General features: G+C 37.9%; 1 protein-coding gene across 6 annotated transcripts; it reads left to right on the forward strand.

Moving 5' to 3' along the window:
• LOC307133322 (NLR family CARD domain-containing protein 3-like) lies at nucleotides 1–27,950 on the forward strand. Of its 6 annotated transcripts, XM_079828332.1 has the most exons (13): nucleotides 35–160; nucleotides 3,704–3,774; nucleotides 4,134–4,232; nucleotides 6,289–6,405; nucleotides 6,588–6,704; nucleotides 6,887–7,003; nucleotides 8,945–9,004; nucleotides 9,090–10,883; nucleotides 14,512–14,685; nucleotides 18,159–18,332; nucleotides 23,904–24,077; nucleotides 25,860–25,898; nucleotides 26,070–27,004. In XM_079828332.1, the coding sequence occupies exons 2-12, from the start codon at nucleotides 3,725–3,727 to the stop codon at nucleotides 25,870–25,872; spliced, it is 2,889 nt and encodes a 962-aa protein (XP_079684458.1). In that variant the 5' UTR covers nucleotides 35–160; nucleotides 3,704–3,724; the 3' UTR covers nucleotides 25,873–25,898; nucleotides 26,070–27,004. The 6 variants fall into 6 exon arrangements, with proteins under 6 accessions (XP_079684461.1, XP_079684457.1, XP_079684459.1 ...); XM_079828335.1 differs by lacking the exon at nucleotides 4,134–4,232 and having other exon boundaries at nucleotides 1–160; XM_079828331.1 differs by having other exon boundaries at nucleotides 32–160; nucleotides 3,476–3,774; nucleotides 25,860–27,950.

Here is a 27,950-nt window from a genome sequence, read left to right on the forward strand (position 1 = left end):
GGGGAACATCATGAATATTCATGAGCACTCCTCCGACTGGAACAGTTTTCCACGGGAAACGGACACTCACACGGACTCCCTGACCAGAGAGAGACTTCAGCGGGACAGCAAGACCTCGAGCTCGCAGGACAGCACTGGTGACATTCGGAAACATGCTAAGGTTTGTCCAGAAAGTCGCTAAAAGTCTGATAAAGTCACTAAGTTGTGTTCTCTCGTGCGCATGCGCACAACTCTCCTGCTTTTCCGTTATAGTCAAATCACAAAACAAAGTATAAACAAAAGCGTTTCGACTCCTCATACTGACAAACAGCGCAGTTATTTAAAGAGTTAAGTCGTTTTAGTAAAGCTGATCGAACATATTTTGCTGCCCAAATGAAAGTGAAAGTATAATGATCGTTTCTCATAAGTGCGCACTTGGCAAGTCCTGCTCAAACTTCCGATGACGAAAGTTATTGTCCTAACGGAACAGCAGCATTCCTGATAGTCACTCAGCTCGCCTTATTCTGACTGTATGTTAACTATAAACCGAGATATGATCTAAAACACCAGCCTGTCTCTATTCGTTTTCATAAAAAAAAAAACATAAACATAACAGCCACAAAAATGTTGTTCAGGCAACGCATACTTGATCTGCACGTGTATATTTATAACAAAAGGAAAACACAACTCTCTGTTCATTTAAACAAATAACATTAATATCTGGTTCATATGTGCATATACTCTTTAATGTAATAAAATGAAATGTGACATAAAACACAACCATGTCTCTTTTCGTTAGGCTACATGTCAGTTTTAATGTTTAATAATAGCAATTATAAAAGGGACATTCTACCAGAAACGTACATTTCCACTTATAAAAGATCTTATTCTTAAATCTGAACGTTGAGTCATATGGAGGACACGTCAAACTATGAGAAACACATATCATGCCATCTCATAATGTTTTTATGATTGAATAAAATAACTTTTTATTCGCATTGCTAAAATGTCAGGCCCTGTCACAGACAAAGTATATGTTAGAATGGTTTCCTAATGGATTTCTTTGATACAAATAGCATTTTCTACTTGTCACATATGTCCCTGATTGTATCTAACATGGTTTTGTAATTCCTATAAGAAATATAAGTAACTTTTCGGTCAACTGGAGTAGACAAAATCACAGAATATCTGCCAGGCTCTCATATAGTTGTAAAAGAACTACCTTTACATTGGAGTATATATACCCCCACCTTCATCTACACAGTTAAAGAGATTAATTCATCAATATTTCCTCAAATAGTAAATTTTTATATAATCATTTCCTGTGTGACAAGACTTTTTGGAAATCATAGGCTAGGATATTGCGCCGGTGCACGTGATGCAACGCTGTCAGAGCCGACAGACTTGTGTGTCAGACTCATTTCAGTGCAAAATAATCAGCTCAAAAACAATTTAATATACTGCAAATAGCCTACCAGTTTATGTTTATTAATTGTATTAATTAATTTAGGGAGACAACAAGGCTACCAAGTACTGTGCACAGTGCGCAGCTAATTAATTTAACGTTTTTTTTTATAATATATTATATATAATTAATTATAAAATCCCTCCCACTTTACCTTTCAGATGTGGCTTGTGTTTATAACAATAATCTTGTGGGGTGGACTCATTTAAAGTATTGTTGTTGTCTAGCCTAGACATCTAGATGCACCCTAGCGGCAGCACATGTAATTTGCAGCCAGGGTCGTCTAGCAACTCTCCGCTGGCTTACGAGATGGAAAAAACAAACTCAGGCCAATCACATCGTGTATAGAGTCGGTGAGCGGGCTTAACATAATGACGGCAGAGTTGCGGCGGTTCCGCGTGCTACTCGTAAACGAAGAAGCTGGCGAACAGCGGTCTTTCCAATCGGCTTTGCCCGCGACTCTGGAAGAATTGGAGTTTAGCTTTTCTTTGAGAAAAGAACAAAGAACGGCACTGAAGTCATTCGTAAGAAAGGAAGATGTGTTCGCAGTTTTGCCGACTGGATACAGCGAAAGTTTAATCTCTCAACTAGCTCCGCTTCACCTTCTTCGTTGTTCTGGTTGGTTGTAGCGCTATCCTATTGCGTGCAGAGGGAATTTGAAAGATAACCGTTTATCCCGCCCCTCGGATTGAGCCCTGCCAACGGTGAGTTCCCAGACCCAACATCTTGATGTGGGTCTGGCTTGTCAGGCTAGTAGTTGTCAGGTTTTAGCCAGGTTTCTGTCAAACACAGCACATCTAGATTATTATCTGTAATCATATCAAATCAAATTGTTATGGCAAAAATTAATTCATTGACATCACTAATAAGAGACAAAACATAATCCAATTGTCTTTATAAAGATTTATTTTTCTTGCAAGAAAGAGCCACGGTCAGTGCAGCCATTCGAGGCTACCTTGAGTGTGAACTGGAGACACAAAGAAACCACAAGCTTCTTATACCCCCAATGTCTAAACAACCTCCTTAGTAATTTTCCATACATCTGTGGAAAACCACTGAAGGTTTTACCATGAGTAAGAGGTGAGACACAATACACGAATGGTCCCCTTTCTGTCTTGGAACTCATTTGAATTAAAAGCAAGAAACACAATGGTCCTTCCTCTGTCTTAGAACTAATTTAAATTATGCGACACCTTTGGTTCAGGAAGGCTCTCAATCTAGATGTCCCGCTGCTACCCCTCTGGGTTTCCACAAACACTGTGTCAAGGGTGTTTTGCATGGCTGAAACAGATGTTGATTTCTGTGTGAACTCAAACATAAATCTTATTCTGTGATTAAATTTTTCCCCAACAATTCCCCCTTTTATCATTCTTTGATAACTCACTTTTTTTTAAAACGTGTAGATATGAATATAATAAAAATAGAAGTGGTAATAATAAAACAATAATAATAAAAAAAGTAGTAAAACAGGCAAATTTAAGTCGCTCATCACACACTCTTCATCTCTGATTTTTGTATAAATGATCACGCTCTTAAATTTGTAAATGAAGAAAATAAAAATCCCCTAATTTGTTTTAGGCATCTCCTCGCTAGTCATCTCATCAAATTCATTCATCCACGCATTGTAGTTATCATAAACATAAGCAAACTCACCCTTTTTCTGCTGTTAACATGTCTAAAATTTACTAATTCTGTTTACTAATTTACTAATTACTGCTATTTACTAATTCGAGGAACAGACACAGTCTCTATGTGATAATATCCAGGTTTGAGAATCTCTGTGTTGGGATTTATCTGACTTCTGTGACTTCTGTAATGTGAGACAACTAGCAAACGGTCAGTTTAGCCAGTGCGTCTGCTTCCTGACCTGGGCCCCAGTTATTCAAGTTTCAACTCTAAGACTATGTGCCAGATTACTAGAGAGATTACCGTTTGTGCAATATTTGAGGCTTCAGTGGAAGTACATTAAACTCTAATGTTACAAACTTCACAGTCTGTTCAGCCGAGATATTTCTGTTTTTTCACACACAGATGAAATACTGGAGCAAACGTTACATATCTGACTGAACAAGAGAATCTGCTGATTCAGATGAGACCAGTTCTCAACATTCATTAACATGATTGAAAATCACATTAAACCAGGAGGGAAATGTTGATAATTAGAAATCAGATTTGTTTCCTACATAAAGACATTGAAAATGAGAAATGTAATGTATTGTATGTGAGTGTATGTGAATGAGTGTTTCTGTACCCGAGCAGCTCATGAAGACTGAATGAATCATGGACGACACACACACATTCAGAGATGGAGATTCTTCTCCAGGATGCAGGTACTTCAATCTTCATATGATCTTAATGTTATAGAAGATACATTTTCTGCTCATAACAGGGTGTTGTGGGTGTTTGCCAGGGTTGGTATAGTGATCTGTTGTCTCTATCATATTCTGGTGCCGGATATACATTATTTGCAGCCACTCATGGTCTTTAAACACTGTCCAAAGACACACAGAGACAGTAGACAGCTAGATGAGATATGACATTATCCTTGGACAGTCTCATCACTATTCAACATACTATCTTGCGCTTTTATAGATAGACAACCTCCTCATGTGGAATTTATTTTCATAAATCAACCAAGTTGATTCTTGTCTCTATTATCTCAATTGTAAAGTCAATTTAATGGTCACAGATCAATCTCACCGGAGCCCAGCTGTGTGTCCCTGAAGAGTGACTGGTCTATGGAGCAGCCGATGAGATTTAAGGGAAAACACACATCAACTGATCTGAGGTCCGACATTTACATTTCATAGATAGATAGATAGATAGATAGATAGATAGATAGATAGATAGATAGATCTGAGGTACAACATTTACATTTCATAGATAGATAGATAGCAGTGATGCGCGGGTCAATGTATAAACAACCCGCACCCGACCGACGTTTTCAACTAACCCGCCCGCAACTCGGACCGCAAAAAAAAAAGAAGAAAATATTGTACCCGACCCGCTTCCTGACCCGCATTTTTTAAAAGTAGTAAATGCTCATCGTAGCTCATTGGGCCACTGAGAAAATGTTTCAGGCCCTGGTGTGGTGCTCAGAGGTGCAGCGGCGAGAGCAGGCAGTTCTTGCGGCGGCCCATCATTTTCCATTTCAGCTCCAGATGCATATTATTGATGAACGCGATGTTTATGTTTCGACCCGGCTTGAAGAATTCATCAGCCCACATTTGGAAAACATTTGGAAAAGTGTGAAAGCCCTTAGGAGCGCAAACTGTTATTTGTCTGAATGCTGTATGATATAGCCTAGTGTTATGTAATACAGGCTTGATTTATTCATTTATTTCGTTTAATTTTCTTAACAATTAAGATGCTGCATGTGTTTATCCAGTCTAATCGAATTGTGCGTCTCTCCCCCGACTTTCCCAACAAAAATCCCGCCCCCTCTCAGAAAATACATAAAACTGACTTTAAATGCGTTTAAAAGTAGCCTATTAAAATGGTACAATGGCATTGCTCAGTTCAACGTTTTGGGAAATCGTGCATTTTGTCCCGCGTCAGCATTTATTCAAAAGTTAATAACGCTCAACATTCAAAAGGTAAATAAGGATTTACTGACGATCCGACCGACCGTGACCCGAATATCATTAAAAATATTTTTGGATGACTCGTAACCGCGGGTAACCGCGGGTGGCCGCGGGCACCCGCTCATTTTGGATCAACCCGCGCATCACTGATAGATAGATAGATAGATAGATAGATAGATAGATAGATAGATAGATAGATAGATAGATAGATAGATAGATAGATAGATAGATAGATAGATAGATAGATAGATAGATAGATAGATAGATAGATAGAGGTCCACACGGGTCCAAAATTTTGTACCTGTAATGTACTACACGGAACCGACCCGGACCCGTCTAATATTTCAAAAGCTCTACCCGGACCCGGACCCGTGCAGATCCGAGAAATGCCAAAAATGTAGTACCCGGAACCGACCTGGACCCGTCTATTATATGATAGCTGGAACCGAACCCGGCGGGAAGACACAGACCCGACAGGACCCAATTGTCTCATATTCCACAATAAACTGCTACTAACAAGTCAATGAACAAGTTGTGAAAAAATATAACTTTTTGTCTCAGCCTACCTAAAACTGTCGTCTCCCTTCCTTGTACCTGAAAGTGATGATTGTGAAGTTCTATCCATGTTATTCCTCTCTTGTTATTCCAAACATGCTTAATTCACTCATCATTTCAGCTGTAAAAGTCCACTTTATGTCACGGTGACGGATGACAAATGCGACTTTGCAGATTTGCATTTCGACTCGAGTTAACTTGGATAATAACTTTGACTGTTCGCCCTTTTTAACCAATAATAATTGCTCGTTCGGTGCCATGGCCGCTGACATCAGCATTATTTATTTGCTATAATCTCTGTGAGCCGAGTCTGACCACCAAAACTTTCAGATTAAACCAGCCGGTTCATTCATATTATTTTTAAAGTCATTACAGTCACTGTGGAAACTCGGGTTGCCATAGAAACATGACACGTGCTGAACCTGAAATATTTGAAGCTTTTCAAATATAAGCTTTTTTTTACGCAATTTAAGCGTCATAGAAAACATTTATGTAACAGTTCGCCTGAGATTGTGTTGCTGATTTGAAATATATTATTTAAATATAAGTAAATTATTACTGTGCGCTTGCATTAAATCTGCCCACATTGCTTCTAACGGCTGAGAGAGAGACAGAAAGAGATCGCTCATTTTCTTTTTCTTTTTTAAAACCTTATTTCCCGGCTCACACTTTTCTTATTCTCTCTGTATCTCTATTCTATCAAAGTCAATGTGAGGGTGACAGATCAATCTCACCGGAGCCCAGCTGTGTGTCCATGAAGAGTGACTGGTCTATGGAAAAGCCAATAAACTTTAAGGGAAAACACACATCAACTGATCTGAGGTACAAAATTTGTCTTAAGACACACAGAGAGACCACAGACAAATATTGCATGTATAGTGGAATTCAGCATTTATCCACTTACAAATATTCACTATACCTTCCATATGTTGTCTTTATATTAATGTCAAATCTACATAAACTCACATGAATGATTGTTCACTATTATCTCTATTCTATTAAAGTCAATTTAAGGGTGACAGATCAATCTCACCGGAGCCCAGCTGTGTGTCCATGAAGAGTGACTGGTCTATGGAAAAGCCAATAAACTTTAAGGGAAAACGCACATCAACTGGTCTGAGGTACAAAATTTGTCTTAAGACACACAGAGAGACCACAGACAAATATTGCATGTATAGTGGAATTCAGCATTTATCCACTTACAAATATTCACTATACCTTCCATATGTTGTCTTTATATTAATGTCAAATCTACATAAACTCATATGTATGATTGTTCACTATTATCTCTATTCTATTAAAGTCAATTTAAGGGTGACCGATCAATCTCACCGGAGCCCAGCTGTGTGTCCATGAAGAGTGACCGGTCTATAGACAAGCCAGGAAACTTTAAGGGAAAACACATATCAACTGATCCGAGGTATCATTTGATAGATCTGAGGCACAAAACTTTTCTTTAGACAGACAGAGAGAGGTCACAGATGTAACTGTAACTTATTGGGAAGCCAGAATGCTATCCATTAACAGAAAATGAGCCAAACTTTGTCTGTCTGTTACGTGTATTTTTAACCAACTATATTATGGAGGCAACGTCAGATTTAAGATGAAGTGCAAGTGCGAGTGCATGGGGGAGAACGGTATTGTTCTCCTAGCAGCTCCAGAGCTTCAGTCCTGATGTTTGAGGGACAGACACAGAACCGCCTTTGAAAAGTGCTGAGCTTGGTTAATTAACTGCTGTCGTGAGGTCAATTGAGACACAGCTGCTCTCTGGCAATATTTACAAAGAACTCACAAACTCCATCTAGCTGTGTCTATGATAGAGGGAAAACACACATCAAATGATCTGAGGTACAACATTTCATAGATAGATAGACACGTAGATGTACAAATTAAGTTATTAATTTATGAATTTCTTTCACCAGAAAAATAAATCATATTGAAATTTTTTTTCCAAAGATCTCTGGTTGAGTTGACACGGAATGACTCTATATGAATTCTTGTCTCTGATTTCTCAACTCAATTAGCCTTTCGCCGGCCCCTCCCCCAAAACGGCCATTGTCCAATCACGCATCATAGGAACCGTTACTATGTGAGCAGGTCCGACAAACATTGCTCAGCATCATTACTACCGTTAGGCTATATACATACTAAACGCATAAATATTTCAGATGATTAAGGAAAGATACCATAATCACAGAGGTATAAATATTAACAAAAGGAATTAAACACTGTGGGTAATGTTACTTAACCAATTTGAAGCAGTTGTATATATATATATATATATATATATATATATATATATATATAGGCTATATAACTTACGAGAAACAGAGAGAAATATCGACACGTCCTCTCCTGCAACTTGAATCTTCCCCGTTGCAATGGTAACTCTCAACGGCCACCAGGACTTATACAGTTTTATAAAAGCTGTTCATTATTTGTTGTAAAGTGTAAGAATCACCTCAGAAAAATAAATTGAAGCCTAGGACAAACGCTGACAAGATGAGATGGTGTAGCCAGGCTATGTCTGTGTCATTATTCCAACATTATGTTAATTAACTTGTTATGAAATAAAAAAAAGTTTAATACCTCAGAAAAAGGAACTTTCCTCTTTTGTCAATATTAGCCTGGTGTGAGCGCAGCGCGCACTCTTCAGTTGTGGAGGCGTGCGCGCTGTATATCACATCACAGAAAGACGTACACTCACAGTAATCGGATCAGGTCGTTTACATGGTGGGATTTTCTGTTATGCACCTTTTAAGCCAAAGCAATTTTCTATTTGTGAATTCTGTTCATCAACAATGGAAATAAAACATTCTGATTCTGATTCTCAAAACGGCTATTCTTAAAACAACAGAGAAATGTTAGTTAGATTTGAATGGCTTTGACGCACATGTAGGTATAGCTAGCTAACATACCCTTGAATTATAGCTACTCGCAATAGACAATAATAGACCATACCATATGAAAGAAAACTTACACGGCAGTGCAAGAGCATGACTGGACCACAAGGCTGTGCTGGTTGCATTTAAGGTAACAGGTCATGGGGTTTCTCAGATTTCGCTTGAGACCGGTAAGCATTAGCCTCGATAGTAGTCATATCTCCTTCATTGCATATTTTTATATTCTGAATATATGCCTCCACTGCATACTGTAACCCCTTTTGCCTCGATCTGGAGGTATTGCTCCAAAAAAGGTTACTGACACACACGGGTATACCTCTTTCCGTCATGGAAATCTGTTGCGCTGGTCGTGTTTGACCATTTGTTCGTCGGACGTAGCAACAGTAACTAAGGGGGGCGGGGCTCGGCGAAAGGCTAATTGTATTGTCTCTGTTCTGTCCATGTTTGTCTATATTCAGTGACCAGTCTGTGGACACTCGAGGAACATTTAAGGGAAGACACATGTCATCTAATCTGAGGTACAGCATTTCTGTCTAGTCATAAAGATATTTTACTACCACTTTTACTCCTTTATGTTGTAAATCTTATTATTTATTCTTTCAGTCGTGATTCTCAACTGGTCCAAAGCACATTTAAATCAAATCTGCTGAAGAAGTTTCAGTGTCTGTGTGAAGGAACAGCAAAGCAGGGAAACCCAACACTCCTGAATGAGATCTACACAGAGCTCTACATCACAGAGAGTGAAAGTGGAGAGATCAATAATGAGCATGAGGTGAGACAGATTGAGACACAATCCAGGAGAGCAGCAACAGAGGACACACCAATCAAATGCAATGACATCTTTAGACCTTTACCTGGACAAGACAAACCCATCAGAACTGTGCTGACAAAGGGAGTCGCTGGCATTGGAAAAACAGTCTCTGTGCAGAAGTTCATTGTGGACTGGGCTGAAGGGAAAGAGAATCAGGACGTCCAGCTCATATTTCCACTTCCTTTCAGAGAGCTCAACTTGATGAAGGACAAAACACTCAGTCTTTCAGATCTTCTTCATGTCTTTTTCCCTGAAACAAAAGAAATGGAAATATCCAGTGATGCATATAAAGTGTTGTTCATTTTCGATGGTCTGGATGAGTGTCGTCTGTCTCTGAACTTTAAGAGCAAAGTGAAACTGTGTAATATATCTGAATCAGCCTCAGTGGACGTGCTGCTGATGAACCTCATTGAGGGGAATCTGCTTCCCTCTGCTCTCATCTGGATCACCTCCAGACCAGCAGCAGCTGATCTCGTCCCCTCTGAGTGTGTCCATCGAGTGACAGAGGTACGAGGCTTCAATGAGCCACAGAAGGAGGAATACTTCAGGAAGAGAATCAGTGATCAGAGTCTGGCCAATACAATCATCAAACACCTGAAGTCATCAAGGAGCCTCCACATCATGTGCCACATCCCAGTGTTCTGCTGGATCTCAGCCACTGTTCTAGAGAAGATGTTGAGTGAAGCAGAGACAGGAGAGATTCCCAAGACTCTCACTCAGATGTACACACACTTCCTGATCATTCAGACCAACATCAACCATGAGAAGGACTATGAGAAGAAAGTGAAAGATGAAGACATGATTCTCAAACTGGGGAAACTGGCTTTCCAGCAGCTTGTGAAAGGCAACCTGATCTTCTATGAGGAAGACCTGAGAGAGTGTGGCATTGATGTGACAGAAGCATCAGTGTACTCAGGATTGTGCACTCAGATATTCAGAGAGGAGTTGGGCTTGTATCAGGGGAAAGTCTTCTGCTTTGTTCATCTGAGCATCCAGGAGCATCTAGCAGCTCTATATGCACGTGTTTACTTTACAAACAAGAACAGATATGTGTTTGACAAAACCAAACACTGTCTGTTGTCTAAGGTTATAAACCTGAAGAAATATGTTTCATTATCTGGCCTGCATCAGAGAGCTGTAAATAAGACCTTAAAGAGTAAGAATGGACATCTGGACCTTTTCCTGCGTTTCCTTCTGGGTCTCTCATTGGAGTCTCATCAGACTCTCTTACAAGAACTACTGACACAGACAGGAAGCTGCTCCTACAACAAAGAGGAAACAGTTCAGTACATCAAGCAGAAGATCAGGGAGAATCCCTCTCCAGAGAGATCCATCAATCTGTTCCACTGTCTGAATGAACTGGGTGATGATTCACTGATGCAGGAGATCCAAGATTATCTGAGATCTGGAGAAATAAAAGAAACCAAACTCTCCTCTTCACAGTGGTCAACTCTGGTTTATGTGTTGCTGACATCAGAGAAGAAGATGGATGTTTTTGATCTAAGGAAGTTTATTGGAGCACAAAATACAGCAGATGAAGTTCTTCAGAAGCTGCTGCATGTGGTTAAAGAATCCAGATCAGTTCAGTAAGTCACACTGACAGCAATCATTACACTGATAAAACATGACCACATTTATGATTTTAGCATGTGCTGTCATACCAAAGCAACAAAAGGGGAAAGTTTTCTCATAATCCCATCACTGTCAGTGAGCAGGAGAGTGTGTGAGACACACTTACTAAAGCAGCTGAGGTGGTTTTTGTGTGTGTGTGTGTGTGTGTGTGTGTGTGTGTGTGTGTGTGTGTTTGTGAGCTGATGATTGTAGAGGTCAGTGTGTGAGACGTGATAAAGGATTGAATGTGACAGAGATCAAAACCAACACGAACACTGACAGCAAACAGCAACAGTGTCTTTAACAGTATCTTTTTCTCTATATTGATGCTGTATGATTAGGACTGTTTGTCCTCTAATGATCCATCCATCCATCCATCATCTTCCGCTTATCCGGGGCCGGGTCGCGGGGGCAACAGTTTAAGCAGAGACGCCCAGACTTCCCTCTCCCTAGCCACTTCCTCTAGCTCTTCTGGGGGAACCCCGAGGCGTTCCCAGGCCAGCCGGGAGACATAGTCCCTCCAGCGTGTCCTAGGTCTTCCCCGGGGCCTCCTCCCGGTGGGACGTGTATTAGTAATAATAAAACGCCTGTATCCGGGATCTTGTCCTTTCGGTCATGACCCACAGCTCATGACCATAGGTGAGGGTAGGAACGTAGATTGACCGGTAAATCGAGAGCTTTGCCTTGCAGCTCAGCTCCTTCTTCACCACGACAGACCGGTACATCGACCGCATTACTGCAGAAGCTGCACCGATCCGTCTGTCAATCTCCCGTTCCATCCTTCCCTCACTCGTGAACAAGACCCCAAGATACCTGAACTCCTCCACTTGAGGCAGGAACTCTCCACCCACCTGAAGCGGGCAAGCCACCCTTTTCCGACTGAGAACCATGGCCTCGGACTTGGAGGTGCTGATTCTCATCCCAGCCGCTTCACACTCGGCCGCAAACCGCCCCAGTGCACGCTGAAGGTCCTGGTTCGAGGAAGCCAACATGACAACATCATCTGCAAAAAGCAGTGACGAAATCGTGTGGTCCCCAAACCGGACACTCTCCGGCCCTTGGCTGCGCCTAGAAATTCTGTCCATAATAATTATGAACAGAACCGGTGACAAAGGGCAGCCCTGCCGGAGTCCAACATGCACCGGGAACAAGTCTGACTTACTGCCGGCAATGCGGACCAAGCTCCTGCTCTGGTTGTACAGGGACTGAACAGCCCTAAGCAGGGGGCCGCCGACCCCATACTCCCAGAGCACCCTCCACAGGATGCCACGAGGAACACAGTCAAATGCCTTTTCCAAATCCACAAAACACATGTGGACTGGTTGGGCAAACTCCCATGAACCCCCCAGCACCCTGGAAAGGGTATAGAGCTGGTCCAGTGTTCCACGACCGGGACGAAAACCACACTGTTCCTCCTGAATCCGAGGTTCCACTATCGGCCGAATTCTCCTCTCCAGTACCCTGGCATAGACTTTCCCGGGGAGGCTGAGAAGTGTGATCCCCCTATAGTTGGAACACACTCTCCGGTCCCCCTTCTTGATCCTCTAATGATGTTTATGTGAATGTTTTACTGCCTCTATAAATCACATTTGTAGTTTACACATTTTATTCTACAATTGCTGCTGGTATCAGTTCACCATGCATCTTTATCTGTCAAATCTATCATATGTTGTTGCCCCATTAAAAAGCTGCACAATACATTTAAATGATTATTTAGGCCTATATATATAATTCTTTACATTCATATATATACAATTAAATATAATAATATCAATTGTTTTTCATGAATGTATTCTATAAGAAAATAAATAGTAATTTAATAAAACATGTTTAGATTTTATAAAGTTACTGTGCACCAAAGATTTTGCTCTTTGCTGCTGAATTATACACTCACCTAGTTTAACATATTTTTTGTCATAGCTTATGATTAAATCTTTTTATTATTTTGTATTATGAAGTAGTGTGTATTTAGTGGATTCTGGATTGTGTTTTACATATAAACAAACACAGATGTATATATATTCTATAGTGATGTAGAAAAATATATAATGATACATTTATGGCCTTTTCTGTGATTGAATATATTTACTGAATTTAATAAATTTATTTAATATTTAAAGGTTTTAACTGTAATCTTACACTGCAAAATTATAACTTACAAAGGATTCAATTCATCTGAATTAATTAATGAACACACACAAAAAATGTATGACAAATCTCTAAAACTGACATTTTAATCTGCATAATCATAATTTATATGATATTGAAACGAACCCGCTCAAGCATCATGTATAAGTGGGTCTGGACCTTAGACTGGACCTGTTAATGGTGCCACTTCAGATATGTATGGTATATGTATGGTAACCAAATTAACAACAGCAATGGCAAAAATTGCTACCTGGCTTTCTGAGTCTTGCATGATGCTAAACGTCAGTAAAACTGCGTGTATGTATTTTTATATAAGGAAAAATGAAAATCAGCCAGATGTCGTTGTAAAAGGGGAAAAAATCCAGATTGTGTCACATTTTAAATACCTGGGAGTTACTCTTGATTCACAGTTGTCTTTTAAGAAACATATAAAGCAGGTTTGTAACACTGTTAAATTTAATTTGAGAAATTTTAGACACATTCGTAATCAGTTACCTCTAGATGCTGCCAAATTGTATATGCACTCAATGATTTTCTCACATTTTACATACTGCATCACAAACCGGAAAAACAATACTTGCTCCACTACAAACGCTATATAACAAACTCTCAAAGTATTAGATAAAAAGCCATCAGGTTATCACTACTGTAATATCATCCAAAAGCACAAACTCTTGACTTTTGACAATTTTATGTGCTTTAGCAATGTTTGTAATGTTAATAATCTGGCTGCGCCCCCATTAAAGGAGTTCATATTATTGCTCTCAGATAGTCGGAGAACTACCAGGGCAAACAGTAGAGGTCACTGTGCCGTACAGCACAGACTTACTGAGTTTGGCAGATCAGCCTTCTCTATCAGAGCCTCTAAGTATTGGAATTCAGTCCCAAATGAGATTAGAGACATCAGTTCATTTACTTGTTTTAAATATAAAATAAAATTATGGTTAAAATCAATACAATCATGTACCCATTAATCATAAATAAAATAAAAACTAATTTTCAGTTGTATCCTAACATTGTATTGTTGTGTCTATTAATATTGCATTTTATTTTGTTCTGTTGTTTTGTTTTATTGGGCTTTTAAGAATGTGAAACTTTGTTGTCTGAAAGGCTATTTGTGTGATGATGTTTTATGGTCTATTTATATGTGATTGTTAATCGTATGTTACCTCGTCCTGCTCAGGGACTACAGATGAAATTTAGCTTGTAGCTAATTCTGGTGTGGCTGAGTGCCATACACTGTCCCTGTTTAATAAATAAAATAAAAAAATAATCATAATTTATATGATATTGAAACGAACCCGCTCAAGCATCATGTATAAGTGGGTCTGGACCTTAGACTGGACCTGTTAATGGTGCTGTGGATTAAGTCTCTATTTCTGATTGTGAAGTTCCTGCTTATCTGAGGTGTAGATCCTGAACTGAGAGACTGAAGAGTGTCATTGTTCTCTACAGGTTGATTGATTGTGGTGTTACAGATGAAGGTTGTGCTGCTCTGGCTTCAGCTCTGAGATCAAACCCCTCACACCTGAGAGAACTGAATCTGACACAGAATAATCTAAGAGACTCAGGAGTGAAGCTGATATCTGATGGACTGAAGGATCCTCACTGTAAACTGGAGAAACTGCAGTAAGATTATATAAATATGTCAACATCCTCCTCCATTTTCTTCATATGGTCAATAATGAACAAAATACAGAAAAACTAAACAAGACAAAAATGGCCTGATAAATAATTTTGTTGTTTAATCTTCATTAGATTCTTTCACAGTTTTTGACAATTTTTATTACTAATACAAGACTCCTCTGTTTCGAGCCGGGGTCCTGATCTCCCTGTCAGGTTTATTTTGTGATGAGAATCATTTGAATGTACAGAGGCATGAAAAAGTATGTGAACCACTTGCAGAATCTGTGAAAATGGGAATAATTTTAACTAAATAAGAGGGATCATACAAAATGCATGTTATTTTTTATTTAGTACTGTCCTGAATAAGATATTTTACATAAAAAATGTTTACATATACTGCCGTCCAAAGGCAAAGCGCAGTAACTACACATTTGGTCAAAATTGAGTTAAGACTTGAAATGGGCTTTGAGACATCTGTTCTGTCTTGTGACAAAGTTTGCTGGTTCAATTTGGTCCAGTTTTAGAGAAATGAGCGTGTCAAAATTGCAGTAACTACAAAATCCAAGCCAATACCAAGGCAAACCGCAGTAAGTGATGTTACTATGTATGTTTGACACAGCAGATACTGCGGTTTCAGCCTTGTCACGATGGGGATTGTATGCGGTTTGCCACGATCGTAAGACACAGAAACAAGCCAACCATGGCACAATCCTGCAGCCATATGATGGTTGAACTTGCGTTAAAACGCAAATATTCAAAGACTGGTTAGGAATAGCAAAATAATAACTCATAGTAAGGCAACTGACAGCTTTATAATCAGTTAACATTAACTAGCCAGCCGCTAGCAAATTTTGACGTACCTGTGGTGCTCTATTAAAAGCAATATCCTCTGACAACGTAATGATAATCCAATTTAATCACGTTGGTGATTGTTGATTCGGACATCTCTCAGTTTCAGGCAGCTAATCCAATTGTATTGACAGGGATTACTTCTTCAAAATTTAGCTGGGTCTGGTAAAGTTATCTTGTTAGACAAAGTTACTCTAAAAGTTGGCGGCGCCAGTCAGCAGGTGACAACCGGACGATCGCAGCTGGGCCGACAGCAAGCACACTAACTTGCATAATATACTGAAAGTACTCTATTTTCACGCACTAATTTCGTAGGCTACTTAATATACAAAAAAAAAGTGTCAATCAGTTTTTTGGATTTCACAGATAGGCTAGCTAAGAATACATAATAATTATATTTTAATTATTTATTATAGCTTTAAGGGTGTAGATAGCATAAGCAGGAAATTTACATGTTTGAGAATAGCTTAGAAGTTAGGCTAAAGGCAGAAGAAGCATACGTAAGTTAACTTAAGTTAACTTACACTCTAACCTATAATTCTAGGAAATTATGTATGGCCAAATTAAAGGGATAGTTCAACCGAAAATGAAAATTCTGTATTATATAAAGTTTATTATTACTATAAACATGTATTAAGAAGCATGAAAAAAGTTGGATGAACACATTTAGTTTGTAGATACTGCACTTTGCCTTTGCAATAGTGTTTTAGTTGTTTAAGGTCATCCAAAGACAGAGTGCAGTATCTGCATTTTGGGGGTCAAAGATCACATGGTCATGGTTTTTATCTATAAAAAATGTTTTCCTAAGAAGGCAATACATGAAAGCATTACCACTAATCTACCCACAACATGTTTGACTGGCTGGTGTAAAAACTTTAAAGCCATTTTTCTCAGTTTCAGTGTTTGCGTAGTTACTGCACTTAGCCTTTGTAGGGCAGTATAGTGCACAAGACAAAAAAAATGCTGAATTTATTAAAATAACCCTGATAAAAAGTTTATGAACCATTGATTCTCAGTGCTGTGTGTCGTTCCCTGGATGATCCACGGCGTTTTTTTAGTTTTGTGATTAAAAAAAGGTTCAAACATGCTCCAGAAGGAAACACAATGCATTAAGAGCCGGGGGTGAAAACTTTTGAACAGGATGAAGATGTCCAAATTTTTCTTATTTTGTTTAAATATAATTTTTTTTCATTTAGTTCTGCCCTTCAGAAGCAACAGAAGATACTTGCATGTTTCCCGGAATACAAATTAAGTACAATTTACCTTGATTTTCAAATTCAATAGGTTTTCACCCCCCCAGCTCTTAATGCATTGTGTTTCCTTCTGGAGCATCAGTGAATGTTTGAACCTTTTTTAGTAGTTGTGTTTGAGTCCCTCAAATGTCAGCCGTGGATCATCCAGGGAACGACACACAGCACTGAGAATCAATGGTTCATAAACTTTTTATCAGGGTTATTTTAATAAATTCAGCTATTTTTTTGTCTTGTGGACTATATGTAAATATTTTTTATGTAAAATATCTTATTCAGGACAGTACTAAATAAAAAATAACATGCATTTTGTATGATCCCTCTTATTTAGTTAAAACTATTCCCATTTTCACAGATTCTGCAAGCGGTTCACATACTTTTTGCCACTGTATGTTATCCTGTTTATTGTACCAATCCACAATCTGATTCTGACCTGTAATGCAGCCTGAATCATAATGACACTGTCATTAGGTTTTTTTCTCCATTCTGTCTCCTGATGGAGTTTGGGATCTTGCCACTGTCGCCTCTGGATTGCTTATTTGGGGACAATTAAAGGGTAACTAAACCCTAAACCAACTTTTTTTTAGCTAATGATCTGCAAGACTAGGGCTTTTATTAGTGCTGTTCATTGATTTGAGTAAATATTTTGACATTTGGGTATGAAGTGGTTTAATTTTACAATATATGGTTTAAAAACGTCTGAGTACTGCCCTCTTGAGGTTGAACGGTGGCTACTGCAGTTGAATTTTCCTATTGGACGTTGTTGGTCATCGTGACTATTGATGGTTCTTCCAATGGCTCACTACCCACGCCCCTGGCACAGGCTCACCACACCCTAAGAAATGTTTTCCCACATTGATCACATGAGAAGAACGTCTTCACTCCAGTATGAACGCTCATATTACATGAAGTAGAAACATTATGAATGAAACTTACTTGACACTTGCTATCAACATTCTAATGAAGAAAATCCGGTTAAGTAATGCAGTTGTCAGTAGGCTACACGTCAGGCTTTTCTTGCGATATTATTTCTGATTGTCATGTGTACAGATACTTTTCATACATGAGACGCGCTTTCAAACCCTGACACATAAGTGTGGTTTAGTTACCCTTTAATATGTGTGTGTGTGTGATAAAGAGAGAGAGAGAGAGAATTTGCAATTTATGAACACAGAGCAATCAAAACAATCAAAAAATGTGTCCGTCAGATTGATCAGAAATTATTCCAAAAGAGGGAGACAGATAGCATCAAATACAGCATTTAACATTACAGTATGTCATGTGGGACTGTAAACAAAGGCCTGACCATAGTAGAGACTGACAAATTACTGTAAGATCCTGAACTGAGAGACTGAAGAGTGTCATTGTTCTCTACAGGTTGAGTGATTGTGGTGTTACAAATGAAGGTTGTGCTGCTCTGGCTTCAGCTCTGAGATCAAACCCCTTACACCTGAAAGAACTGATTCTGTCGTGGAATAATCTAGGAGACTCAGGAGTGAAGCTGCTCTCTGATGGACTGAAGGATCCTCACTGTAAACTGGAGACACTGAGGTAAGATTATATATAAATGTTTCAACATTCACCTCCATTTTTCCTCTTGTGGTGAACATTTAATAACATTAAACAAAAAGTAAACAAGACTAAATGGCCTGCCAGATTATTGAAGATGATTTAATCGTCATTAGATTGTTTCCAAAGTTTGACATAATTTTACAATATTAATGATAATGTAAAAACGATTGGATGATGTAAAGATGTGACAACTGTGCTTATATTATACAGCTGTGCTGAGAATTTTGAGGTACTCAGATAAAAAAATAAGATTCTTCCATTTTTATGACATTGAAACTAGGGATGCACCGAATCCAGGATTCGGGTTCGGCCGAATATTGGGCTTTTTGATGGGGTTCGGTTTCTGCCGAACCTTAAAAAAAAAATTTCACCGAACCAAACCCTAGGCTTGCACTACGCACGCTCCGCTGGTCGAATGTAATGACGCCGCTGTTGATTACGGGATGATGTTTACTAGCTGGACCGTTCGAATGCTGTGAGAAAGTGAAAATGGAACTTGTGCACTGAAAACGTGTTGTTTGGCAGTGCTTTCAGTCAAAAGAAGGTGATTCAAGTCGAGCTACATGTTCAATATGCAATTGCGATTTGTCTTGGGGTGGCAAGGACCCTAAACAATAGCCGCTGTTAAAACATTTTCATATGAAACATCCAAAAGAATATGAGTTGTGCATGAGGGAATCTACAGACAGCAGCCAAAATGCAGCAACTTCAGGTACGGCAAAGGAAGGACAGTCATCCTGGCATAATGTTGTCTATTCTTAATTTAAATTTTATTTAATTAAAAATACACTGCTGTAGGGATGTTCATATCAGTTAATTTGCAAAGACAACCGCTGCTAATTATCCGATAATTAACAGTTAACTGATAATATTGAATTGTCATTCAATAAAAATACGATTGACACGTGTCTGTGACCGGTTAAAAAGACACTTTTTTTCACTGGTTTGTTTTACTGTGCAAACATCAGCATACAGATCAGATAAAATATAAATAAAAAGCATAAAATAAATAGGCCTACACTAAATATTTTTCACTTAAATAATTACCAAATTAAGATGACAAAATGAAAATACACTGAATCCGTTTGAAGCTTTGAAGAACCGGAATAGTTTTTTTGTCAAATAAAAATAGCAGGCCTACCTCAATCCACTGTATGTTTTTTTTTTTTTTTTAAGTAACATGTCTAATGATGTGGGTTAGTCTGGAGCACAGCCTGTTGACAGTTAAACCCGCGCAGAAAACATCCTCTCAAGCCTTTATACTTTCGTCTGTCTCCACAGCGCGAGCCTCCAATGACTGCGCGTGTGCCTTCTGCGCTCGCCATTGTGCTGTTCTTTGAAACAACAGAGAGTGACTCTGGATAATTGTTCTTTAAACCATCAGAAAACAGTGACAAGAAGAACATAGCCTACATGACAATGTTTACTTTAGTAAACATGACCAAAACCACACTACAAAAAGCCTTAAACAAGGCTTCAGATGGCACGGATGCCCCGGGAATACAGAGATAACGCCTCGCTAGAGTAGCCAGCGCCTTTCATTTGCTTTCCACCATTCAGGAGCTTGTACTACTGCTGTAATTTAATACCGCGTAGCATATTTTGCAAATAACTTTGTCGCCCTTTCTGTCGAAATGTAGGCTTCTTCTTTCCCATTGCTTCATTTTGCGAAATATGTCTCGTTAGACGTGGTTGCATGTGTCGACGCGCTCCGTGAGTGAACAAATACAGCATATTTTTCTTTAACCTGTTAGCCTGCACCCCCGCTTTTGAAAAAATCCTAAGAAATGGCATAATCAGACTAAAACCATTACAGTTAATGATTCCTTTGCACTAAAATCATAAGTATGGCGTCATTTGAAAGCAGACACTTGGCAGTTTACTGTAAATTCAAAATTATAATTATTTTCATAATCAAAAATAGCTATAAATAGCTTCAAAGTTTTGTAAAGTTATTAGAAATATATTTGTATGAAATATCTTTATGAAAATAAAATTGAAGTTGGCATTTTAGCAATCTAGAAGTGCACTACAGCTGAAGCCACATGTCTGACCATGTTATATTTCAAATCTGAAGATGATAAGTCTAAAACTCTGAATTTTATGAAATGTTTTTTCAAGGTCATGTCATATGATTTTATTTTGAGATTTCTCTAAAATGTTAACTGATGTTTATTGCCATCTCTTCTGAGCTACCATTCAGTTTATGGTCTCTATTGTTTTGAGGTGCAAACTAGAGGTAAGATCGGGCCTAAAAAATCCAGCCCGACCCCACCCGGGCCCGCGGGCATTAAAGCCCGACCCAGCCCGAGTCCGACCAATTAACTTGATTTGCAGGCCCGAGCCCGAAGCAAACCCGAAATTTCAATTTATCCCATAGTATTTTTGGCAGGAAAAAATGCAAGATTTCTTAAGGTTAAAATAATCTACATATTTTTATGATCATGATAAATGCATTTGCACAACGAAATAACGCTGGAACACGCACTCGCTTAATTACACTGAGAAATACTGCAACCCACTAGGCTTTAAATAGAATAATGCAAATCTAATAAATGGGAAAAGATATATGAAATTGTTATTTCTATAGTTTTGTTTAAACGAAATTTAAAATAAAAGCTTTAATTTGGTCTGAAAATGGAAAAGCTAACGAAATGATCTAAGAGCAAGAACACAGAAATACAATAAATCTACATAAATAAACTAGATAAATTAATAAAGAATAACATTCTTTATTTTAATGATTTGCATTGGAACACACAAAAAACAACCTGCTTTAAGAAGCATTGAAACAAAATAAATAGGAACATTTTCAGGAACACGCTTTTAGAATAAAAAAATCACACTATAGGTCCCTAACGTAAGAACAGACCTGCTGTAAAGAGTAATTTAACATAATATATAAATAGGCAAGCTAGATAAAATACAACATTACTAATTTGAATAAATAAGAACAAAAATAATGTGTTAAGACCATTATTAAAAAAATAAAGAACCAAACAAAGTGCGTAAATGCGTAAAAATAAGCCTACTAATAATTACAAATAACTCAAACAAGAAAGAAAACAAGAAAAACTATCATGTTTGAATAAAAAGCAAAAGCTTAGTGAATGTATAATACAAAAAATGTCAAACATGAACAAACAAATAAACTTTACAAACTGAAAGCTTTCAAAATATGAAAGCAAAGCGCCACACTGACTACATTCAGCGAAGCCAACACAAGTTTCTGTATCATTTTCCACTATCAATTTGAAGCTTTTCCACACTTCACTCTTACCGGCGGTGCGTGTTTGCCTTTTCAATTCCCCTGTCTTAAGTTTATCCTTGACTTCTTGCTGCTCCATATCGGGGATACCTGGTCAAAATAGAATAGATGCGGACGGAGGGACATGCGGAGGGAAGATTACATTCACGACACGTCTCGTGCACAAAGCGTGCTCTGGCTCTGCTCTTCCTGTTTAGTAGTAGTTATATAGCAATTACCATCGCATTCTCTGTTTTATCCAAATTATTTATTTATAACAAGTATTCCTTAGTTTAGTATACATTTTTATAAAAATATATTTATTAAAAAAGTCAGCGCGAAAGAAGCCCGGCCCGACCCGACCCGAACGTAATGATTGACATTTTAGTCCCGACCCGACCCTAATTTCGGGCCGGGTCGGGCTCTGACTCGGGCTCGGGCTTAAGGTCTTACCTCTAGTGCAAACTGCCCATTCTGTTTCAGTCTCCCCAGAACACTTTCACACCCCTCTGGCCAGTTTATGGCTCTTATTATCTTATTCTTTTGTCTTCATTGTAATCACTGACGACTCTCTATTCAAACTGTTCTATTCAAACCTCATTTATGATCAAACTTCTCACTTCACCTTCTAAAGTGCCTCAAATGCCGTTGTTGACAATAGAAACATTTCAGTTGGTTTTTCATTTCAGTCTATTCAAAATTATTTAAAAAAAAACGCCCAGGTGGCAGGTGCATTGGCTAGCTAGCATCTTAGCTTAGCACACAATCAAAATACAATAAAGATTAAAACCATGTTTTTTCTCCAAAATTACTTTATATCACAAGTGGGATGTTTTAAATAACCTTCTGTGGTCTCATTTGGCTTCAGATCAAAAAATCAGACATAAAATATATCAATTTACAATATTCTGCATATTGATAAAAGATTTGTCGAATAGCATTGCATTATAAATATAATCTATTATGAATACACCCAACATGGTATAAAGAACACAGACAAACCATACATCGTCGCAATTGTGTGTTTATTATCTTCAAATGTCTCTATTTGCATCTTTAGCGATCTCAGGAAGCTTTTATTATGGACTTCTATTATAGCACATGGTATCTTCTTCGTCTGTCTGTACCATATATGGACTACATGTGCACAGAGCGCCCTCCGGCTGCCAGTATGAATTGAAAACAACACAGTCTCAATCGCTCATGATTAGGCTACATCTGCGCATTTTGAGGAAGTATTGAATAAAAAATACTCCTCTGTTTAGAAATTTGACACAGACATATGAGAATATATCTATATTTCTCCTCATCTGCACACTTCTGAACTAAAGCCCTGAGGGATGTTGATTTGTCGCGAGTCTTCGTGCGAGAATAGTGGAGTTTTTTTATGAATGAGAGCAGCTGAGGCTCATATTACAATCAAACAGTACCAAAGCAGTTTTCATATTCATAACTCCTGACACATATTAACAAATTAGGCAAGGCAAGCCAAGGCAAGGCAAGTTTATTTGTATAGCACATTTCATACACAGTGGCAATTCAAAGTGCTTTACACAGAAATGAAGTTAAAATAGTCATAAGTGAAAAAAAATATATATATATATAGTATAACAGTTATAATAGGAATTAAAAGGAAATAAAAATAAAGATGAAATCCCCTATCTGGGGTTATTAAAATTTGTTAATAATTTACTGTAATAAATTACTGTCACTATAAGACTTTGAGAATAAAACAGAGGTAAAAAATGGAAGCTTGACTCTTAGATCTTTTAAATGATGTATAGTTTGTCACTTGTAATTACTTACATCTGACAGTCATTTGAGCTAATTTAAACAAATAAAGCTTAAGGACGAAAGCGCCCTCAATCCGGTTAAGAGGTTAACCATGCAGCAAACAAACAAACAAAAAAGTGTTAAAAAACATTTAAACTGTTTAACTGATATTATTAATCGGTTAAACGGTCAATATGAGCATGAACACTGCTATGGACGTTGTTTACTTCATTAATGTGTTTACCGTGATAATGGACTGAGGATGGAAGTAGGTTTCGGTATTCGGTTTCGGATTCGGCAGAATCTTAACCAGTGTATTCGGTATTCGGCCGAACCCCAAAAATTTGGATTCGGTGCATCCCTAATTGAAACTAACTCGCTCAATCAGCATGTAGAAGCAGGTCTGAACCTTAGACTGGACCTGTTAATGGTGCCATGGATTAAGTCTCTCTTTCTGATTGTGAAGTTTCTCCTTATCTGAGCTGTATATCCTGAACTGAGAGACTGAAGAGTGTCATTGTTCTCTACAGGTTGTGGGATTGTAATGTTACAGATGAAGGTTGTGCTGCTCTGGCTTCAGCTCTGAGATCAAACCCCTCACACCTGAGAGAACTGAGTCTGTCATTTAATAAACTTACTGACTCAGATGTGAATCTGCTCTCTGATCTGAAGGATGATCCACATTATAAACTGGAGACACTTTGGTGAGTAGTGATGATTAAAACTGTTCATATTTTAATTGAAAGTTGATTTAGTTTCTTCTTCTGAGGTTACTTTCCTGCTAATGGTGACTTATACACTATAAACATGTTTAACAAGAGTTTGATTCATTTATTTATTTGTGATTCAATATATACTATATTATATTATAATATAGTAGTTTATAGTATTATAACAATTAAATATTTAATTTATTAAGGCGAGACACTACAGGTGAATAGGGATTTTTTTTTAATTACAAGATATCACTTTGAAACTTCTCCAGTTTATTACTGGCATAAACATAAGAAAAAAATGTATTACACGTTTTGTGTAAATTAATGTTTTAATATGCAAATTAGGCCTTATATACTTAAATATACGCTCATTTGCATACTATTCCAAAATCAAAATCTGGAAATTGGAAAGGACCATGTTTAAAATTCTTGGTTCTATTTGTTGACATGTTAGATGAGAGGGCTTTTACAGAGGGGATTCTGGATATCTTATTTTGTGCTTAAGTAAATTAGAGAATACTGACAATAGCCTTAAAAACATAAATTTTCGCCATGTTTTTTGGAGTTAAAGGACCTATAACTCAGGATTTGAATGATATATCAACAAATCCCTCTGTAAAAGCCTTCAGAATATAGTTCAGTATAAGACTGCAAAAGTTGGTGCTTGTAGGTGCTACTGAAGTGGATATATCTGACTCTGAGTGTGAGGAAAAACTCATTCTGAGAAAACGGCCTTTAAAGTTTTATACTGTATAACTGCATACATTTCTATAAAACCCCCAACCTACAAACAAAATATATATATTCAGTTCATTAATATCAGTAGTGTATAATATTTAAAACACGTTGAAATTGATAAATGAATAAATTATTAATGGCAATAGCTATTAGAGAACTACCTTAAGAGAACTACCTTAACAAACACCAGTCACAAAAACTGCAGACAAACTGTTCCTGTTTGTTGTATTGGTCCATCTATAACTATTTGAATCTAATTCTGACGGGGTTTCGTCGTCTAATCTGTTGTTGTTTACTTTCTTTTTACTAGCTCTTGCCACTTGGTCTTTTCTGTGAGTGTTTATGAGCCGATTTCGGCGTTGTCTGCACTTTCTCTCAGGTGGAGAATACACAAGCAAGCGGCAGCATAGTGAGAAATTCACATCGACCAATCAGATGTGGTTTTTGGCTGCAAACTTTCGCGGTTGGTTAGTTCTACAAAGGAAATGTCCATATTTGGATTAGCCAGCTCTGTGTGTGAGACTGAGAGCTTTATAATGATACCAAGCATGACATGTTTCTGTGAATGGAGACGCACGAGAGATCGCGTTAGAATAACGTTTGATGATCTCGGGTAGAAATCTAAAGGCGCACGGTGACAAAATATAATGAAATAACCACCTTAATGAGTAATGTTGACATTTTTTTTATTTTGACATGAAAGCTTACATGTTAAGGGAGCAAACTGGCCCAAAATCTCAAAATTGACCACTGCATGAAAAAACGATGTTTTCACCTGCCGTGTCTCGCCTTAAATAACTATCACTTCTTTCTTTGTCATAAGTAAAACTGACCCAATGACAGAAAGAGGACAGTTATACATGGTGATTTGGATGCAAAATAAAAATCTGAATGTTTAAAAACAGCTTTAACAATCATGTGTCACAGTGCTATATTATAATCTCTCACCTAGCAAGTAGTTTCTTTTAGTTGTTCTAAAGTGGATAATGCAATAATGTCACACACATTTGACTGTCTGTGTTTTACTTACAGGTTTACATGTTAGTCTGACCTTCTCTGGATCAGCTGATGGTGAATAAAGAGCCACTACAGACACATCACATTCAACAGAATCAACAGACACAAACCCTTAGTGATCATCATAGTGCAATAAACATGATGCAATACGTGTGTAATATATCGTCTGATGGTGACATCTGGTTCACTGCTGACTCTTTCATGCTTTCATTCTCACATCTACAGGCAGCAGGATATCTAAAGCCCCACGCCAACAACACAACAGTCAGATAACAACAAGCACTTCAATAGGTGTGATGCATTGCCTTATGTTCCCCCCAGTTTCCCAGCCAATTTCACCACTGGTTCCCTTAATATTTTCTTATGGGGTTTATGATTTATGTGTAAAATGAAACAATGAAATTGACCATGAAAAAGACGCACTGGGATTGCATTTAGAGACATTCTAAACTCTATTGGAGTTAGGCAACACGTGTCAGGACCCACTCATCGCCATAATCATACTTTAGACCTAATATTGTCACATGGAATAAATGTTGATACCGTTGAAATTCTGCAGCCGAGCGATGACATCTCAGATCATTACCTAGTATTATGTATACTTAATTTAGCTAAGGCTGCAAAGCCATCTCCTCGCTTCAAATATGGCAGGAATATCACTGCTGCCACTAAAGATTGCTTTCTAAAAAAAGTTCCTTATCAGTTTCATCTCCTCAGCATCCCAGATAGCTTAGAATAACTCGATGTTGCAACAGGAACTATTGACTCTCTCTTTTCCTGCAGTTTAGACACAGTTGCTCCCCTGTGCTTAACCCCTAGGAGTCTGAGCTGTTTTGGGGCCCTTTAGAGGTTTTGACATGCTCTGACATTTGTGTTTTTTTCAGTTGCTTATAAACACATTAATGGCAAAAGTGTAATTACACTGTATTCAACACAAACTGGGCTACCATAATATGTGAGCAACATGTATGTACATGCCTGTATTTTTGAGAGAAAAATGTTTATGCATGGTTTTTGCAAGGCCTCAAAACACACAATAGATATGTGTCCACAAGAAATTTGACTAATGAGTGTATTTGCCTAGAGTTTTTGCTTTAAACTGATGTGAGAATCATTGAGCCTACTCATTCACATAAAACAATAAACTGATGTAAAATTTGTAAGACAGTTTTTCTTCACGAAGCCAGTATGCGAGGAGGCGTGATAGCTAATGAATAATGATGCATATCACCTGAGATGACAAAAGAACATAATAGCCCGCATAATGAATGAGCTTAATTCAGGTGTGTGACTGAGAGCAACAGGACAAAGGACATATATTATATATATTATACATTGTACTTATCTAGTAAATGCATCTTGATTTAAGAATGTTTAAATATTTAGACTAGAAACCAGACAAAAATTACTAAGAGCATTTTTTCTACTTTTTTGTACTATTTTTTTATGTTTTTGAAAGTAGTCTCATGCTAAAAAATTAAATAATAAATAATTAAAATTAAGATACAATTTATACAAAACGAAATTCACTTTAAAGAAAGCAATTCACGTTCTACAACACAAAACTCGATATTTATTTGATAAAACAAACCTTGATATTAAATTAAAAAATAACAGGCTGTAGCTGAAGTAACGTTACAGCGCTTCACTAGATGTTTGTATGCGTTTTTACAGTCTATGGAGTTGATGTGTGGGCGTCGACTCTGGATCGTCAGTATTTGAATCTGAAAGAGCGCGCGATCTGTGGGGATGGTCGCATTATTGGATAATGAAGTGGCTCGCGGGTGACTGACATCACTCTCTTTTCGATATTTCAACGTTTCTTTAGACATATGTCTCATGTTTGTGACACAAGTATTCACTAAGCTAGAGTTCCTTTTGTAAGGATCGGTTTTGGTGCTAAGACAAAAGCTGAGATACACACCCCAGCAATTGAACAATAAAAGTCACTAATCTTGAGAGAAGATCTCACAGAAACTGTGTGACAACACCCTGACAAACATTCCTCCCCCCTCCCCATTTTGCCCTCTCCTTGCCCTGTTTTCAAGTCACCAAATGCAGATATACCAGTGATGATGTATCTTGTAAATCTATTGTTTTATCCCT

This window comes from Gobio gobio (genome assembly GCF_949357685.1).
Source record: "Gobio gobio genome assembly, chromosome: 11".
NCBI lineage: Eukaryota > Metazoa > Chordata > Actinopteri > Cypriniformes > Gobionidae > Gobio > Gobio gobio.